The sequence below is a fragment of the Trachymyrmex cornetzi genome, unplaced genomic scaffold (assembly GCF_001594075.2).
Source record: "Trachymyrmex cornetzi isolate Tcor2-1 unplaced genomic scaffold, Tcor1.1 scaffold396, whole genome shotgun sequence".
Taxonomy (NCBI): domain Eukaryota; kingdom Metazoa; phylum Arthropoda; class Insecta; order Hymenoptera; family Formicidae; genus Trachymyrmex; species Trachymyrmex cornetzi.
The window spans coordinates 19,265-39,223 of NW_017298703.1; the positions used below are offsets into that span (position 1 = coordinate 19,265).

The 19,959-nt window shown below is 29.9% G+C and overlaps 2 protein-coding genes across 6 annotated transcripts in view; one reads left to right on the plus strand and one right to left on the minus strand.

Annotated features, from left to right (window-relative positions):
- Positions 1 to 12,520, minus strand: part of Rim2 (replication in mitochondria 2) — a 23,712-nt gene extending 11,192 nt beyond the window's left edge. For all 3 annotated transcript variants that reach the window (XR_001940257.1, XR_001940258.1, XM_018512229.1), the window contains exons 1-3: positions 12,453 to 12,520; positions 5,341 to 5,523; positions 4,577 to 4,851 (exon numbers count right to left, since the gene is read on the minus strand). Coding sequence is in view for 1 of the 3 variants with exons in the window: in XM_018512229.1 (XP_018367731.1) it covers positions 4,577 to 4,851; positions 5,341 to 5,523; positions 12,453 to 12,493 (499 nt within the window). In the remaining 2 variants the exon portion in view is untranslated. The remainder of the gene's footprint in view (positions 1 to 4,576; positions 4,852 to 5,340; positions 5,524 to 12,452) is intronic.
- A 75-nt stretch (positions 12,521 to 12,595) lies between these two features.
- Naa35 (N-alpha-acetyltransferase 35) lies at positions 12,596 to 19,217 on the plus strand. 3 transcript variants are annotated; one of them, XM_018512225.1, is made up of 11 exons: positions 12,596 to 12,673; positions 14,169 to 14,312; positions 14,498 to 14,559; positions 16,077 to 16,612; positions 16,784 to 16,976; positions 17,168 to 17,349; positions 17,420 to 17,752; positions 17,939 to 18,328; positions 18,405 to 18,578; positions 18,846 to 18,962; positions 19,050 to 19,217. In XM_018512225.1, exons 2-11 carry the CDS (start codon positions 14,212 to 14,214, stop codon positions 19,188 to 19,190), a joined length of 2,229 nt encoding a protein of 742 aa, XP_018367727.1. In that variant the 5' UTR covers positions 12,596 to 12,673; positions 14,169 to 14,211; the 3' UTR covers positions 19,191 to 19,217. The 3 variants fall into 3 exon arrangements, with proteins under 3 accessions (XP_018367727.1, XP_018367728.1, XP_018367729.1); XM_018512226.1 differs by lacking the exon at positions 12,596 to 12,673 and adding an exon at positions 13,090 to 13,109; XM_018512227.1 differs by lacking the exon at positions 12,596 to 12,673 and adding an exon at positions 13,185 to 13,202.
- The last annotated feature ends 742 nt before the right edge of the window (positions 19,218 to 19,959 follow it).

Consider the following 19,959-nt stretch of genomic DNA (forward strand, 5'->3'; position numbering starts at 1 on the left):
TATATATATATATATAGTTATATATATATGTTACATTGTCTATAAAGATTTAATAACTATAAATAACAGTTAAAATCAAACATGAATAAAAATTAGAAAACAATTAAACAAACTAATTAAACTATAACTTCGTATTTCTTAAATTATCAATATATAATAAACACACAAATATCTTCTAAAATTAAATGCTTTATGTAACTTCATTAAAAGCAAAAGCGTCGCTAATTAGATTATTATACTTTTTAATGATTCGTATGTGTATATGGTCTCTCTTAGTCTTTTATAACTATCTACAAAACGCGTCAGTTTATCCGTTTTTTTATCTCGGTTTTTTAAGAACAATTCAGAGGCATTAAAGAAAACATTATAAGAGCTATTATAAGGTATTAAAGGTTGGAAGAGTCACATGAGTCACATGAGATATTAAAGGTAAACAATGATAAAGAGTTTTTACAAGACCACTAAAAATGATTGAAAAAAACATATGTAGAAGTGACTTTATGTAATATCTTATCTACATATATGTGTAAATGTGCGCATAATAGGATTACTGTTCACAGACGAGATAATTCATACTCTCATGCAGATGCAAGATGTGTGAATGATACAAATGACATTCGACTGTCAATGACAGTAATTGTGCTAGAAATTAATTCTATCCTAGAACAAACGATTATTAATCAACGTTTGATGCAATGTGATTAGAAACAAAAGAATAGAGAACACTAGAGCTGCCGAGTGATTGCAACAGATAATATTGCTATTACAATTTCAAAATATAGTGAAATTAATTTTTTTATTTAAAATTAGTGTACAAAAAAAAAAGTAAATCACACATAATCATATGAAAAATATCAATTGTCAAATTATTTTTAAACATTTTGGATTTTTTTTTAAATCGAGATTCATAGATTTCGTATTACAGGCATTTAAAAATAGAATTCTTGCGATTTATTAATTAAAAATTGTTTTCTATCAATTGATTCAATGAAATTTCGACTTAAAATATGCTTGAAGCAAAATAAAAACAACTACAACTTTTGTTTCCATAAAAGTAATATTATTTTAAATTATTTGAACATTATTTCTTTCAAAATATTTATATAAGAATTTTTATCTATATATTTATCCTACAATTTATTCTTGATATAGCTTTTCTGGAGTACCGTTGATACAAAGACATTTATGTGATATCGAGAATGGTGAGTGATGTTAGCGAGCACGAATTTTCACTAAAATCGAATTTAAATAAATGGAAAAATCAGTCGCAGTTAAGAAATTCTTGAGCAGTCTGTACTTACGCAAAAGCGGCGCAAATGATAAACAATCCCATCGCGAGAAGAGACACGCGTCAATTGCGTGGCTCCCCTGCGAACAGATCTACAATAAGCGGATCGTGTTCTCCAGGTCGGAGTTCAACAACTCGAATGATAAATTCTTTTATCGTCTGCAAAATGGTCTTATTGGCTATCATTTATCGGGTGTCTCTAAACAAACGCATTTCCATTTCGTATTGCGTAGGTAAATAGAAGAGAGAAAGTGTTTATCGAAAAGTGCATTGCTGTGTTATGCAATACTTCCATCGCTTTTGTAGCGGCTATTTCGGGCGAGAAGTACAATGAGATAACACATAGAATCGTTAAAGGTTATGACACATAAAAAAACTTAAACAACAACAGGCTTATCTAAAACAACTCATCAGTAATAAATCAGAAGCTAGAAATTGACCAATCACAGTTAAATATGAAAAGAATAATTGACTATGACTGGTCAATTTCTAGCTTCTAACTTATTATTAATTTATTGTTAATATATTCTATTCTATATATATCTATTCTATATATATCTATTCTATATATATATTTTTTTATTACTAATTGCTTATTGTAGAAATCCTCTAAAACGTAAGCGAAATGCGAATTGGCCAATCACAGTAGAAAGCGTAAACCCATATAATGTAAGGCTTACGTTGGACTTGCTACTGCTTACGTCGTCGTAAGCTATGTTGATTTCCTTGCAGCTTATGTCTTTATTTAATATTTAAACTAATATTTAAATTTTTCCATGGTGCTCAGTCGATTTACATATAAGGTTGTTTTATTGCTTGTTTTCTTTTTTAGGCTATGCTCATTGCGTTTGCATAACAATTCAGCATATGCAAACGATGTATGAAGATATTGAGTGAAACAGTGTAATCGTTAAATATTAGAAAGATTCGTTCAAATAACAAAACTGAATCTTTTAATTTATAAATGCGCTAGGTGTACTTTCCGATTAGAGCATGTGTACCATAAAAGTTTGTATAGATAACAAATTATATTTGAAACATTTTAAAAAGTCTCTTAATCCTTTGAAACTGACGTCAAAATTTGTAACACAGTTACTGACGCTAACTCTGTAAGACCATTTTAATTTATGTTAAAAAGCACTAATTATTTTCAAGGAACCAAAAAGAAATCGAAATGACATAATTTGTAAAAAAGAACAAATACTAATTGTAAGTATATTTTAACAAGAACGATCTAAATTTGCAGATGTAATACATAAATAAAATTGTTTGACATTTTTAACAAAGAGATTTATAACTGAGTATAAGATCTAATAAATTCACTATTATAGTTTCAAAGAATTAATCATTTGTTGATTTTATGCTTCATATATATTTATAGTAAAAAAAATGTAAAAACTCATTAATTTTTTAACTGTATATTTAAAAACTTTTTGCTTAAAAATTGTTAACTATAATATATTTTATAATTATAAACAACTATAACCATTATTTCTAACTATAAATAGCTTAGTGGCAATTATATATATTGCTACAAATGTGATATTTTAGTTTCCAAAGATAAGACATAATTAAAACTGAATTTATAAAACTGAATTTATAAAAGCAATTCATCAAATTCAGTCATTTCTTCAGCAATTTTTTTATTTTCAACTTTTTATCTTTATCTTTTTATATTCAGAAGACAGCTAATATTAGCTACTTAAATAAAAGAGAATTTGATGTTTTTTACATAAAAAATTTATTCGAGTTGATCATTATCTATTTCGAGAACATCTAATAAGAATAGAAAAAAATAAGAATAATAATGATAAGAATAATAATGATAAGAATACAAAAAATGAGAGTAAAAGAGTGCGTATAATTATACCAACGGGTATATGAACCGAGTGTCCTCCTGGGTTATCGACATCAAAGGAGTTCGAGCTGCGCGTCAGAATCGCAATGCGACGTCCGCACTTCGATATATCCATTAAAGATAAACGCATGAATGACGCGAATACTTTTCCCCTCATCGAGCATTAATCGCGCGTTTATCATCACTCTAGTGATTGGATTTGTCGAAGGAAACTTAAGGAAACAGCGCAACATATGATATTGACGAGATAACATGTAATATATGAGAAATAAAATCTATTTTAGGCTTAACTTTATCGCAAGATATTCTAGCCAATATTTTAAGAAAATATTTTTTATAAGTTTCTTGTTTTCTTCAACAAGCAATTTTCTCAAATTCTGCGCAATAAAAATGTAAAATCATATTGCTTGTAAAAGATTATTTATAGCACTGCTATTTGTTGTGGATTTACTTTAATTATATTATTATAATTATATCAAGTCTTATTTGACGAATATTGGGTCATGATCGCGATAAAGATATAGTTTATCTTCATTGCATAATACCTGAACGATGAAAATAGCTGATCAATGAAAAATAGAATACGAGAGATATACAGTGGCGACACTTATAATACGCAGTGCAATGCAATTTTAAACGAGATAATGCGTAATAAATGCAAACAAATGTAAACCTATGATCATTTCACAGGATAAACTGTAGGTTGGTTCAAAATAGGTGACACGAAAAAAAATTATTATAAAAAACATTATCTTAACGATCACGAAGTAACGAGCATGAATTGGCATCTATCGATCCATGAATAAGTATATACGCTTAATAATATTCTTGCATGATATTTACGTACAATATTGTCGTATACTATGAAATTTTATATATCCGTTATTAGTCAATATACGGTGTCATTTATTTTAAATAAAAAATGTGAAAAAACTAGAATGCATTTCACGATCATATTTCAGTATAACTGTTTCTATCATAATATAATGTAGAAAATGCATGAATAATTAAAATGATTAAAAAATAGAATAGATTGAACTCGAATAGATTAAAGAAGAGCAAGGAACATTTAAATTTCAAACGTTGTAGTATAGTTTAAAAAATATTATTATTAGCATGAAACACTTGTTTAATTTAATGTAAAAATATATTGAAAGTTTAACTAAACAATAACTATTAATAATATAAAGCATTTCAAAACTATGAAAATTATAACATCAAAAAATAGATCAATTGCTAAATTAATTCTCGCTTGTATACTTACTCGATCCAAATTTAAAATAATTTTAGAGAATTGAAATTATTATTAAGAATAATTAATCCATTTAGAGACTTAAAATTGAAATTTGGACAAATACGAGGATTGTAGTATATCGCGGTATATATATGTACATATTTAATTTAATAATATTATAATGGTATAGTCTTACCAGCGCAGGACGCAGAGAAAACGTGGACGATTGGAGTATCGGGAGGTAGAATCGCATTGAATGCGACTTTGCTCTTGGAGTACGCGCAAAAGTATATAGCTCTGGAGGGTGCCACACCAATGAGATTCGGACCAAGGCCTTTAAACAGTCCTCGTGCACCCTCATTCTTGATGATGTACCTTAAGCATTCATAAATGCCCGGTGCGTTTCGGGAAGAATCCGGAGGTGAGGTCGAGACACCGAAATGTGAAAGAGCTACGAAGTGACTGGAATACCTGGAGATGAAAGAAAGCTACGTTTATAACACGCATCTTTTTCACGAAAATTACATATTTTAAAATTAATTATTATTTATTACGGTATTAGACATAAGAAATAACTTGGATATGATCACAAATTGCTTGTTTTAAGTTGTCTAGAAGCAAGTAGATATTAATATTGTTCCAGTATTATGTTATCCCTAAACATTATCTCTATTTTGATTTGTGTCATTTTTCTTTAAAAGTGTTTAACTTCAATTTGTATCACTTATTCTGATTAAGGATCGATGTATTTAAAACACAATCTGCATATTAAAAAATTTCGAGTGTCACTTTTCTTGCGGGGTGTGATATGTCAGATAAGAGATAATATCAACCAAGAGTTCTTTGAATCGATCATAAAACAACTTGTAAAGTTGGACAAATTATAATATATTAAACTTTCGCGAAATAATACTAAATTAGTATTAGTTTAATCGATTTGATTTTCTTTGATTAATTTACCTAGGATATCCAGTGCACAGCCTCCTACGTTGCTCGGGTGTAGGTGAACCTTTGCATGTTGGATGGCCAGATGTAAATTCTTTGCTTATTGGAGGTGGATGAAAGCCGGAAGATGATGACTGCAATCGGGTCTTTACTACTTCAAGTGGACAAGTTACTATCGCTCCTGCAGTACCAGCCACTCTACGCAAAATAAAAGGTCAGGATTAGTATTGTTATTTATTTGCAATCATGATTACTAATTTCTCATATAAAGATGTTTTGTTACGATAACCATATATAATAATGTATAACGTAATTTTATATAAGTATTTATGTATACTTAATCAACAATAAATAATGTACAATATATACATTTATAAATACGTACATATATACAGTTGTCTTTTATAAATTTTAACCATTTAATTTTATTAAAGTTTGTATAGAATTGACAGAGAACGAAGTCGTTATTTTCTCCAAAGAAGTATAACGAAAGTTCATTATAATTAAAACGAAGTTCTAATTATAATTATAAATTATAATTTATTTACAAACAGAGCAAAACAAGCAGTTGAGAGCTGTTTACAAACAGAGCAAAACGGGTCACTGAGAGAACAAAATGTCTGCTACTAGTTAATCTGATTTTAATTTGATCTTATCTGATAGAAATTACAAGATAAAAATTTTAAGTAACCGTTAAGATAACGGTAAAAGCATGAGAAATGTTGTACGATTCGTACGAAGCAAAAATATCAATGTTTATTTAATGCAAACTCTCACGCATAACTTCCCTGACACAATCTTGCGAATCTTTCCAATTAGACTTATTACATCATTTCTTGTCGCGCCGTAAAGTTATCAGCAGTATTAGAAAACTTGTATATCGTCGCAACGAGTTATCAGTACCATGTTTATACTTTTCGAGGTTCATACTTTAAAGTTTCTAATATTTTAACGATAAATATTCAACAAGACCAAAAATATTGAATTATCAATTTATTGGGTTTTCCATTTAAAACTACAATAAATTACACAAAAAATTAAACAATAAAGATTTTATTAAACTTTAAAAATAGGAAAAATAATATCTTATATTTTTTTCACATTTCTATAATATTCCGATTTAAAAATTAAATCAATTTTAATAAAACTTTAATTTAAAAAAAAAATGTACAAAATAAATTTTTTATATTAAAATATTTAATAGAAAAAAATGCAAAATTGCAAAGTATGTAATTTTCATTAGACATTAAAATAAGAGACATCAAACATATTATATGTATGAGATTAAAAGAAAGCAACGTATCGTAAATTTAAAGTTTTCTTAACAAATTATATATGCGAGCATATGACCTTTATTTCATGGAGAAAAATATGTTTGATCTTCAATGGTACCTCTGTAATTAGTCTAATTCGCCCACCTGCAAAGTCGCTATTGCATAGTATATGTCGAACCTTTTATCAAGTCCAAATGAATGTGATCAGTAAATTAGCGTTCGATTCACATGCTGTGCGTAATAAATCCGCATAGCTTGCCGTGCTGAAAAACACGTGCACATTTGTGCTCTCATTGATTGGAAATTTGCACGCTAACTCTGCTAATCCGAATAACAATTTTCATGCATATAGTAATATACTGCAGTAATATTTCTTTGCAAAACTTCTTTTATCATATTTGAGCACAAAGAATGTTTCAATCTTTTTCAAATAGAATAACATAAAAAAGAAGTTTTTTGAACTTACAATTAGTCTTCAACTCTAATTATTATTAATATATAATAAATATTATAAATATTAAAATAGAAGCTTCCCGTTCTCATTATATGACTATATAATTTCTGCGGGAATTTCTGCTATGCTTATAGTATTATAAGTCTCCTATAGATTAACGAAGTTTCGGAATTTCCAACATATATATATATATATATATAATATTGTCAAGCGAGAAATATTAAGTCTTCATAATATATACAAATTTACTTACTTGACCTTTCAATTGATCTACTTTTGAATAAAAGAAAAAAGGAAACGCAAGATTAGATATCACAACATCGATATACCGGTTTTAAAGAGATACGTTGGGCGCTCTAACAATAATATTTATAGAGAATTATTAATTCTGCAGACAATTATAGGAGGTTTCGGTAAAGTGAACTTCGAAAATACATAGAACAAACGTTAAGACTGTTCTTTATTGATTATATGATTAACTCTAATTAGGTCTTTGAGTTGAATCAGAAGATCGATAAATACCAAGACATTTACTGGTGAAAGTTAGAAGTTGAATGATTTATGGTTTAATCTTTCAAGATATATACAGGTTGTTTTCAAATTCGCGCCTGCAAAGTACAAGACGTCATACTTTACATACTTTACGCTAAAAGAAACAATTTTTTCCTTTTGCAAAATTGCATCTGACAAGTATAGTTTTTGCAGGAGAGTAGATTGAAGTTGTACGAGTAAACGCAAAAATTATTTATCGAATGTAATTTTACTACAGGAAAAAGTTGTTCGTTTTAGCACAAAAAACAACTTTTTTCTTTAGCAAAATTGCGTCCGATAAGTAGTTTTTGCAGGAGAGCAGATTGAAATCAACAAATAAGCGCAAAAATTATTTATCAGATGCAATTTCGTTAAAGGAAAAAGTTGTTTTAGCATAAAGTATCACGTCTTGTACTTCGCGGGCGCAAATTTGAAAACGCCTTGTATATCAATCGAATATAAAATTGCATCAATAAGCGCAACCTTGATAAAAATACCTATACTTTTAAATAGTAGGAAATAATTTGCGAGCTTCATATTACTTTCTCGAACAGCGACATCGTATATCCTAGTTCTACATGATCCTATACGTTACGTGTCGTATCAATAAAATATGATCCATCTTTTCCCTTCCGGCGCCACATTACATGTCTGACGCAAGTTTGGCCTATATATCAGCGCACACGTTTCAAGAGAAACGATAGCTCCACGTTATTCATTATTCTTCGATATTCCTTCGATAATCGAAGATTCGATCGTGAGTTGTTGACTGTTTGAAGTACTCCGTATACGTAGGATCGAAAGCTTACAGAAATATATGCACGAGTGTCCTACGTGCGCATGCACATATATACGCGCAGGTAGGTAGGAAATACAAGTTGTGTACGTGGCGCCGGACAAGCATACTATTAACTGCGTCGTCAGATTCCTTTCCGAGCGAGCTGACACGCTATCTGACGCTTCCTTACACATAATAGTCTTATATTTCGGCATTGGTAAGGCCAGTTGTGAATCTAGTCAACCTCGCATCGTTTGCGAAATGTGTTAGTACAGTAAACAACATCACAAATGAAGATGATACTATATGAAGATGCACTACGCCGCAAAAATAATACAACAGAAAAAAATTATATATATATATATATACATAATCCACATACTATGTCCAGAAGTTCACATTTTTACTGACTACAACCATTGTACAAGCTTCATGTTACACTGAGCGTGTTTTTTTTTTATTACATTAATACTGTGAGTCTTATAAGTTTTGCGATTGAAAGTGAATTATAATTTTTGTATTCTAATTTTTAAATATTTTCACCGTTTTACTTTTATATTATAACGTTGATAATGATCCAACAGGGATCGAAACGTCTGTTTTTGTTTTATTTATGTTTTATTGTTTATTGGCAAATTAAAGTTTATATTATAACGAAATGACATGTTTTTATTCTGTGACTTCTTAATTTCAATTTTATAACGACTAAATTTTAGGCTCGTAGCCCTTTTTCGTTCTGTTCTTTTTTAAATACAATAGAAATATGTCAATTAAGATATAGATTTGAATACATATTGTATAATCAAGTTTAATTATAATCTTCTTTAGTCTATTTTTCATCATCATCATCATTATTATTATTATGCATATATTTCGTTTATATAACATTACGCATCGTTATTTTGTTTATTTTATGGTGAATTCAATCACTCGCACTACATTGAATTGCACATTAAAAGGGTTACTTTATGTAAAATACCCAACTGCAGTGGCATAACATAATCAATTTTGACAATGAAATAATATATGTATATTCTGTTAAATAACGTGACATATTATTATTGAGTATTATAACCGTTTAAAATAATTATTAAAGTTTTTATATTTAATTTTACTAATATTTCAGATATAGCAGTTTTTTGTATGGATCTAGTGTAATAGAAATCATAGAATTCGTTAATAGTTACTGATTCAATAAAGAGAAAGATAAGATTACTAACTAAAATGAATTAATAATCAAGAACAATAAGCAATAAAGCTAGTTGCGCAGTTATAAGCAAGATTAATTAAAAATTATTTTCTCTTATATGTATATTAAAATCAACATTCAACAAATAAATAAATATTGTCGACGCAACTCCCAAATAATAATAAAATAATATAAATTAAATAAATAATAATATTTTTACATCAATTAAATTTTTTCCACGTGAAAATTTCATCCCAATTTAATCCATTATATTCATTATAATTTTGCAAGTTCAAATAATTCAATATTATTTTGCATTATTCAATATTATTATTATTATTATATTGATTTAACATATCTGTGATATATCGACTATATTATACACTAAACAGAAAGAGTGAAAAAAAGTAGATTCGACTGATTGAGGTTAAGCAATATTGGAGAGAAAAACCGGTATTATCTATATCGCCTAGAAAGACTAACAATCGCTAAACTATATTCAGTTATTAGGTTATCAGAAATGCATGCAACCTCGAGCTTCTTTCACTTTTTATTTACCGTATATATCGTGACTTTATAAAAAGATTATAAAAAGATGATAAATTTACTACATCGTCAATAAGAATTTGATATACAGAGATTACGTGCTAATCTGCACGTAGTAATATGTACTATAAAGTTGCTTTTCTCGAGAATTATCTAAAAAAAAATCGCTAATTTCGTAAGCGACACGTGAATCCCGATTTTGCTCTGAATGTGACTCCTTTTGAATTAGAAATAATTGTCCGATATAATTTCGTCGCAGTTACGACCACGTGCGCTTCGCCGCCGTATCGGTTTAATTCAATCGTCCCGACAAGAATAGTGATCATGAATACAGATGTCGAACTGAGACAGCATTTATGTTTTTTGTCATGTCTATCAATACTTTTTATTTGTAACTGTGACAATGCCAGAAGAATTCCGAAACATTTACGTAAGACGGAGATTTATTTCATTAGGTAATTTAAAAAACGCAAAAATAATTGAAGTGTAAATTTCCATAACATTTTAAGCGCAGAGATAAAACGAGTTGATTTTATTATCGCAGTAATGCATTTATAAACTACGTTCGCGATAAAATTGATTTATCTCGTTTTCACATTTGTATTACGGAGATGCTTGCTTGTATTACATTTTATATTGCTTAATTACGCGATGTAGACTGGAAAGAAATTACATCTTCCTCTCTATTTTATACCGTATCTTTGAAATTTTGATTTTTAACTTCTACAAATTTAAATTCGTTCTAAATGGATTAAAAACTGAAAATTCACGTGTTCAATTTTCAATCTTAATGAATAAAACAATTCAATTCTCATGGATGTTCCAATTTTGTTTTTTTTTTTATAATTCCTTTCATTAAATTAAAAAGTTTATTTTTCTTTTGTAAAAATATTTAACGAGACTATTTGATGAAATATTAGCGTTGAATGTTAATTCTTTTTCAAATCATCACTAGATTATAAATCAAATTTAAAGTGTTCACCTTCAAAATACAACTTATTACTCATAAATTGATAAAAAATTAGAAAACATTGATAAAAAACATTTTATAAAGTTATTTATCAGAGTTTGCATATTGTATACATAAAAGTTAGGAAAATAATTAATTAATAATTATAACCTTGTTAATCTATTTTTTATTCGTTATTATTATACAAGTTTTAATTAGACTTTGCTTATAACTGAGCACTCGGTCTTAAATGCCCTTGGATGATATTGATTAATTCATTTCAGTTAATCTCTCATCGTTAATCCCTCGAGATGTTAAATCAATAACTATGACAGAATAATGATAATACATAATATAAACAAAATATATGCATAATAATAAATGAAAAATAGACTAAACAAGATTATAATTAATTAATTACATTTTTTCTTAACTTTTATGTGTACAATATACAAATTAACATATAGGTATCTTTATAAAATTTTTACGTTCTTTGATTTAATTTAATCCACTCTTTAATTATTAGTGCCTTAAACTTTCTTTTTTCATATACATACATAAGGCGTCATCTATCTACAATACACGGAGTAAGAAGTAAGAGTAAGAAATTGACGAATCAGGCGTCGTCTACAATACACGGAGTAAGAAGTAAGAGTAAGAAATTGACCAATCACAGTCGAATATGAGAAGAATAATTGACTGTGATTGATCAATTTCTTACTCTTACTATTTACTCCGTGTATTGTAGACGACGCCTCACAGTCGAATGTGAGAAGAATAATCAACTGTGATTGGTCAATTTCTTACTCTTACTTACTCCGTGTATTGTAGACGACGCCTTATGTATATGGAAAGGCAAAAAAATCTGACACGTGCTAATTCCAGTCATAGAAATGGTAGTCATGCTTAACTGATGCAATCCTGATATTAAATGATGATATTTTTCAGTGAATGTAATGTTTTAGATCCAGGTTTAAAATCTTTTATCAGCGATAATCAGAGTTATCAGTCTCCAGCTGATATTCTTAAAAAAAATCCATAACGCTAGGAAAATCAACCAGAAGATCAACAAGAATATTCAAAAGTACAAAATTGCTTGATAAATATTTTTTTTTCGGAGCACCCTCAAATGCGCTTCAAATTAAAGACGACCTCTCGGGAAAAGCGGTCTCCGGTTTCAGCCCGATTGAGACCGCGCGAAGAGGCCACGAGAAAGCTATTAATCGCCCTCGACCCGATCGGGATCGTGTAAATCGAACGTATCGCAAAGGTGAGATCGACGTGAAGATCTGAAGACCTGCCAAGGCTGGTGACGCAGAACAGAGCAGTCAGCGGAGTAGAGCAGAGCCGGGTCGGGCCGGGTCTGAGACACACGCGCGCGCGCGCTGGTCGAAAATAATACCCACCCTCCGGCGACGAGATGTATCGCCGTGTCGCGATCCAACATCCTCCGCCGTGTGTCGCGAGGCGCGTAGATCCGTTGTCAATCTACGGTAGCATGCACTTTTGCGTGTTTCGATGTGACGAGACGGCGAGCAACCGGACGAGCCGTGAAACGAAACGAAACGGGACGGGACGGGACGAAACTAGGCGAGATGAAGCGAAGCGAGGCGAAACGCGCAATAAGGTCCGTACTCGAATACTACGTAACAACACCGGCTTCTCGCTTTTCGCGCGATCACTGCGATCGTGGACAATTTACGACGCGACAGACCGCACTCTCTCTCTCTCTCTCTCTTTTCCTTCTCTTCTCTTTTCTCTTCCGGCGATATTGATAAGACGCAACGACACTCGACACACACCGCGACGTATGTGACGTATGTGTACATACACTGTTTTTTTAACGTCGCGAAACGACAAACGACTCCGACCGAGACGACAACGTATCACGCACTACCGCCAGATTCCCCCAGATTCTCCGGCCACCCTGCTTACTCTCCTTCCTCTCCCCTCAATCTTCAAGTCGTTGAGCGAGCTCGCGGATGTGCGACGAATGTGAACGAAGGACTCCGATTCCGAGCGCGTTTCGTGTTTCAAGGACGAAAAGCAACGCAGTCGTTAAGGTGCGGTCACAATAGAAGGAATAAGGAATTAGGAATAAGGAATAAAGATTTCAACCTATCAGATATCGGATACACCGGAATACACGGTTTCTGGTAGGTTGAAATCCTTATTCCTTATTTCTAATTCTTTATTCCTTCTATTGTGGCCGCACCGATATTCGTGCGACAAACGATTAGGTGTTTAGTGATAAACGATAAGTTTCTAGCGATTCGTCAGTCGGTAAAATACTTTGCACGCGAGCCAACGCGGGAAAGATGCACCGCAAGATTTTAGAGGAATTTCGACTTTTTAAAGCCGATATTTATAGTCTGTTCTTGTTTTAAAACTGTCTTAAATAATGTTTTGAGATGTTAATATAGTCCTCGATTGGCTTATAACATTTTGTATTAAGACTGTACTTAAGACAGTCTCAAATATAAAAATCTACTCAATACGGACTTTAAACTGCAAGTGTAAATAAAAAATAAAAAATTTAATTTATAAAAATACAATGCTAGATTGAAAACTATGACAAATTAATTTAGACTTATGTTATGTAGCTTTATTAAAATTAGTTTAGACTTTGCAATTTTCGATAAGGCATAAGTAAAGTCTATTTTTAGGATTTCAACTAAACATCGATTATTTAATTAATGACTAACTTGTTTTATTAACACGAATATTTATTATTTTGTTAACACAGAATTATCAGCTTTCTTTTTTTGGTAATTTGATAAATGAGAAAAAAAATTAGATTGGAATTAATTATATAATCAAAAATTTTACTTTAAACAATTCTGTCGATTAATATCTGTTTTGCCCAATGATATAGATTAACTTTAATCTTGATTTAACTTACTTTTTATTTTTTCTAAAATTCTTAAAGGGAGTATAAAAAAAGTTAAAGAGTAAGTCGAACCGAGAAATAAATTTATATTGTTAATCTGCATTATTAAAGTTGCATTATTAAATCTACATTAATAAAAACGGGTTTTAATTAATTATAATTTAACCGAAGTTTAGTCGAGATTTTTAAAGCCGGGTAAGGTTCGCGCGATACTCCCTGCAGTGTTTTTCAGGGATTTTTGACGCGACAACCGAGAGTGGCATCCCTAAGACGAGATGACAGAACTGAACTTACTGAACAGAACGTCGTCCACAATAATGGCGACTATGGTGGAGGATCAGAATTCAGTTGAAATCAATGAGGATAAAGATTTACCGTAAGTTTCGATATAAATGAATCGTAGCAATAAGTTTCGTTCGTGAGTTACCGACGAACAATGGACACAACAGTCTGTCGTGCCATCGTCACGACACTTGATAGTGATTTAACCTAGTCGTGCTATCCACTCGCACAACGTAGGGCGGTATTTTTTAATTGCCTCGTCCTGCTTTTATCTTGTAGATTCGGCCCGATCGTGCATAACTGGGTGGACATAACTCAAGAGTTCTTCGAGGCGATTACAGGTACTTGACTGCCAAATCGATCGTTATTTTATCCCGAACCGGACTCTCGTTTTCCTGTCCCGCGCTTTCTTCCTTTCTCTATTAGTTTTGCTACGACCTTGTGCTATGAATATTGAATCTATTTGTCTTTGGCTGGGCCGCTTTATGCTTTTCATATTTCAATAATTATTTGAAATAAGTTGGAGAAAGAGAAAACAGAAATAAGCGAAACAATGAAAGGAGTAAGAAAGAGACTAGAAAAAAGGAACAGACGTTAGCCGATCTTTAATGTAAATTTCCATTATCATTTATTGTTTTTATTTTTTATGTTTAATTATGAAATTATTATAATGTAATACTTAAATTTTGATTCTATTATTATTAAATTAATATTTAGTTATTTTTTTTATGTTTAACATGGAATTAAAAAATGAAGTACATTGTTTGAAAGAAAAACATATTTTGATTATAATATACATGTATATTCGTATTTCGTACAGTCAGTGAATTCTTTATGAATTATATTCTTGGTGACCTTTATTAATGAGCTTTATCATCAATCTAAATTATGTTACTTTGCTGTATTTAACATTCATGTGATTTATATCCATTTTTTTTATTTTAATGAAATTTAGAAAATAAATCTAAATATAAATTATTATAAATGTGTAAAAAAATAGACTTTCTTTTATGTAAATTTCTTTCTACTTTGTTTACATTTTCTTCCTTAAACTTATTGGAATCTATTCGACATATATTGACATAAATATATATAATTAATATAAGCAAAAAGTACATATTACATGTAAAGTTTATAATAAATATGTAAATGATAATATGTAATAGTATATATATTACACATACTATTGTAATACCTGTACTACGTAGTATAATAGTAATGTGTATGTTAAATATTACACGATATTAAATCAATGGCATAAATTATGGGTTTTGACTCCTTGAGGGATTGCATAAAAGTTATTAGAGATTGTGAAACCTTTTTGCTTTTAATTTGGATTATTGAATAATTATGTATAAAAATTACATGTATTAAAATAGAAAAAAATATAAAATATATACGTACCCATATAAATTACAACTAATTTTTGAAATTAATTATCCTTATATTATCCTTATATTATCCTTTACATGAATCATGAAAAAATTAATGATTTTTGTCAAATTTCTACCTAAGGAGAGAGGTTGAGAGCATAAAAAGAGTTTGTATATCATTAAATTATAGAATATACACTGTAAAAAATAATTCAAGAGCTCTTACTGCAACAGTAGACTAAGCCACATTTTATAAAAATGGAGAAAGTGATTTTTAAAGTTAAAGTTATGGGAAAATACATTTATTCTCTGTTTTTACAAAATGTGGGTTAGTCCATCATCGTAGTAAGTGCTTTAATTATTATATAAGTGATTTTTAAGATTTAATTATTATAAACCTTTTTTAATTTCTACAAATAATATTAAGGCTAGTAATGTTTTGCATTTTTGGAATGCTGATATATTTTTCTGCATTCTGTATTTAGAGTTGGAACTGGGAGAACTGTTACATGATGAGCTGTTTGGGTTATTTGAAGCCATGTCTGCTATCGAGATGATGGATCCAAAAATGGATGCTGGTATGTTGTGCAATCGGGGGAACAACAAGCCTTGCACTTTTACCCAGGCTGTCGATTCTGGCGCAATCAAATTGGACAGCTTTACATCTGCCGAAATTATAGGAATAATAGATTCCACATACGCGTGTATAGTATCTTGGTTGGAAGGTCACAGTCTTGCGCAAACCGTTTTCACGAACTTGTATTTGCATCAGCCTGAGCAAATACTAGATAAACCTTTGAAGACCTTCTGTTACGCAGTGTATAAGATAATAGATATAATCAAGGATTGCATCAATAAAGCTTTGGTATTCGAAGAGGAGGATTTTCAAAGCGTTACATATGGCTATAGATTACAGCAAGATATTACGGAACAAAAAACAATATCGATGTTGCGGGAAGTTGAAGAAGAACTTCATCGAAAAAGTCGAATAAAACTCGTTGATGTTGAATCTGAGAAAGAGGTAAATCTCTTTGTAGCTTTTCTTTTTTCTGTTGTTTAGATCATAATTTAGATCTTAAAATCATATCTTATTCTATAATTTAAAAAAAAATATATTTTTATGCCTATTCTATATATAATATTAATTTGTTATATTTATTTTAACTCATTTGTTACTAATATTGATTTATAGTATAACGATGGAATAGCACTTTACGCGAGGATCCGATTTACGAAAATGTTCTATCAAGTGTTAACATTGATGGGCCGGAAGCAGCAGTTGCAACAGAATTTAAATGATTGCCAGAGATTGTTATCGAATTGTTACGATATGCTTAATATTATGATTTCAACAGTAGTTCGCGGAGAAAAGGCTGATGAAGTTTGTAAGTATACATAGATATACTATTGCATATTCTTCATTATATAAATTTTTTTTTTAATTTGAAATTATTTATTTTCTTTATTAAAAAATGGATATTTACATAATGTTTTCTTATATAAAAAGTAATGTTATTTATGTAAGGAAATAATGATTATTTATGTAAGGAAATAATGATTATTTATGATTTTACAGCTAATCATCCAAATATTATGGGATTTGATCCGATGGTAAACCAAAGATTGCTGCCACCGACGTTCCCTCGATACACCAAAATTAAGCCAAGAATAGATGCCTTAGAATATTTAGTCGAATTGATAAATAGATTCAAAATGGTTACCAAAATTACAAATCACATCGGATTTCACGCGGCCTTGGTAATTAGTGATGTATTAACATTTCTTTATTAGTGGATTCATATATAAAAATAAACAAATTTCTTTTTAGGACTTTTTCTTGGAATTTTCGCGTCATAGTCCATGCATATTGTCCAGATCTATGTTACAAATTGTTTACTTGCCTACAACTAATCGCGTATTCGGTGTGCACAATTTCGCCGACGTATTGAGAGACGCGGCACGAAATTTTATTGCGCCACCCGCGTTGCTGTCAAAAAGTACATTGCTTCAGAATCACCAGGCTAAGGAGTATGTCGATAGCTTTCTATCGCATTGTGTCAGCTTATTCGGAAACCTGTTGCAGCTTAGTGGACATAATAGGGCAAGACAAAGAGATAAATTGGCGCATTTATTAGAAGACTTTGCGACATTACAAGATGAAGTAAGAATTTTTCGTAGAATTTTAGTTACTTTCTACATTTTTATTTAAAAAAAAACATCTATTACATGTATTTATCTTTTAATTCTATCTAAAGTTTTTTATAATATTAGAGAAAGCGTTAACTCATTTTTATTAAAACATGTGTTTTAATATAAAAAGTTTAAGGCTGAAAAATACATGTTTTAGGCGGAGAGAGTTGATGGTTATTTACACACTCTGTCTTTAAAAAGTGATACACCGAGGCCTCACTTGGCCTGTTTTGGTACCTGGATTTTATATCATACACTGCGTGTTATGGTCATGTATTTGTTAAGTGGTTTCGAACTCGAGTTATATTCGGTTCACGAATACCATTATATCTTTTGGTATTTATATGAATTTCTGTATGGCTGGCTCGTATCTGCAATTACACGAGCTGATACGTTCTTAATGGAACAGGATTCACATAATGATACTCATAAGGGCAGAAGCAAAAAGAGCTCTAAGAATAAGAAGAAGAAATCGACACCAAGACCATACAATTTGGAGATATTAATGTACCAGGCTTTGCAAAATATATGTGGCGGATATTACAAAGTAAATTATATTTTTAAAAATAATATGCAAATAAAGAATATACAGTTCTTGCATAATAAGTTATAAAAATTTTCAGGCTCTAGTCGGTTTTCGTATGGATGAAAAAATACCGCTTCCAGAGATACAGTTTGATTCTGAGCGAGTGAGGTATGAGCACAGATTATTGCCGTTTTCGTCTTTATTAACGCCACCACCTGTTCACTATCAAGAATTTCTAGATATGACAAATGCTCAAATGCATAAAAGAAATGTAAGTTTAATGCTTAAGTTTTACATTTAAATTATAATAAAACCATAACAAATAGAAATTGCACTATAAACGTTTTTAATGTTGGCTAAATTAAAATTGTAATTTATAACTTTTAGGCTAATATTACATTTATCGTACGACAAATATTTTAAGCGTGATAATTGGATATAGGATGGAGCGATTTAAGAACCTCGCTATTCTACAGCCAATTAACACGCTTGAAAAATTTGTCGTACGACAAATGTAATATTAGCTTTATTCTTGTAGGAAAAAGTTACCAGTGAAATGCAATATGTTGCCGGTTGTCGACATTTTCATCAGGCTAGAAATATGTTGGAACGTGCATTGTTGCTTTATCCATCAAATAGTTTAATAGAAAATGAAGTGAGTTCATAAAAACATTAGTTTATATCTGTATAAACTGTTTTAGGATATTATTTTTACCATTAAATTACTGTTCCTGTTTTGCAGATAAATAACCTATTGAAAGTAGCAAAGACGAATTTTGTAGTGCTGAAGCTATTAGCTGACGGACACAAAAAAGATTCGAAGGAACCACCGGTTTTCGACTTTTCTTGTCATCGACATTTTCCTCTGATTAAAATTACTTAAATCACACATCTGTCAATTTTTGTTACAATATAAGAACTATTTATTTTAGTTTTACTAAAATATGGAAAAGTATCTTTAATTTAATATTTTTCATTTTAAATCTTTTTTAATGATCTCTTTGTTTCATACATTTCCTTCCATTATTTGAACATAATTGTAAAGCTTAAATGTATTTGATACTGTTTTGTGTAATCTTGTTGTTGGAAGGAAATATTTGTACACAAGTTTTTATTTTATATGAAATCGAATATTAACTAAAAGAACTATAATAAATATAAATAAATGTATTAATCTTGAGAATTACAAATTGATGTGAATGTAAATACGTTCTGCAATATAGAAAGTGCTAAAGATCTCTAATATAGATATGGTTTCCTTGTATCCTTTTAATGATATTTAATACCTTTGAATTTTATTTTTATAATATAAATATTGACGCAAATCCAATTTCTGAAAATTTTTTGTGCTACTATGTTTTGCTCAGAAATTGATATAGAAAATATCTATTTTTTAATCAATATAATTATCGCTCAATTGTATAAAAACAATTACAAAAATGTCAAAGGTTAAAAGCGCAAACAGCAAGTTAATCTATGCTAATGTTTTTAGTTTTATACACAAATGTCACATACGTTTAGATCATTATCAATGTTAATACTTAAAATATAATGCTAAAAGAATGTATATAATCTACGATGCAAGAGGTAAATTATATAGGCGTTAGATTAGGATATTATATCCAATTGTAATTTAAAATTAAAGAATTTAA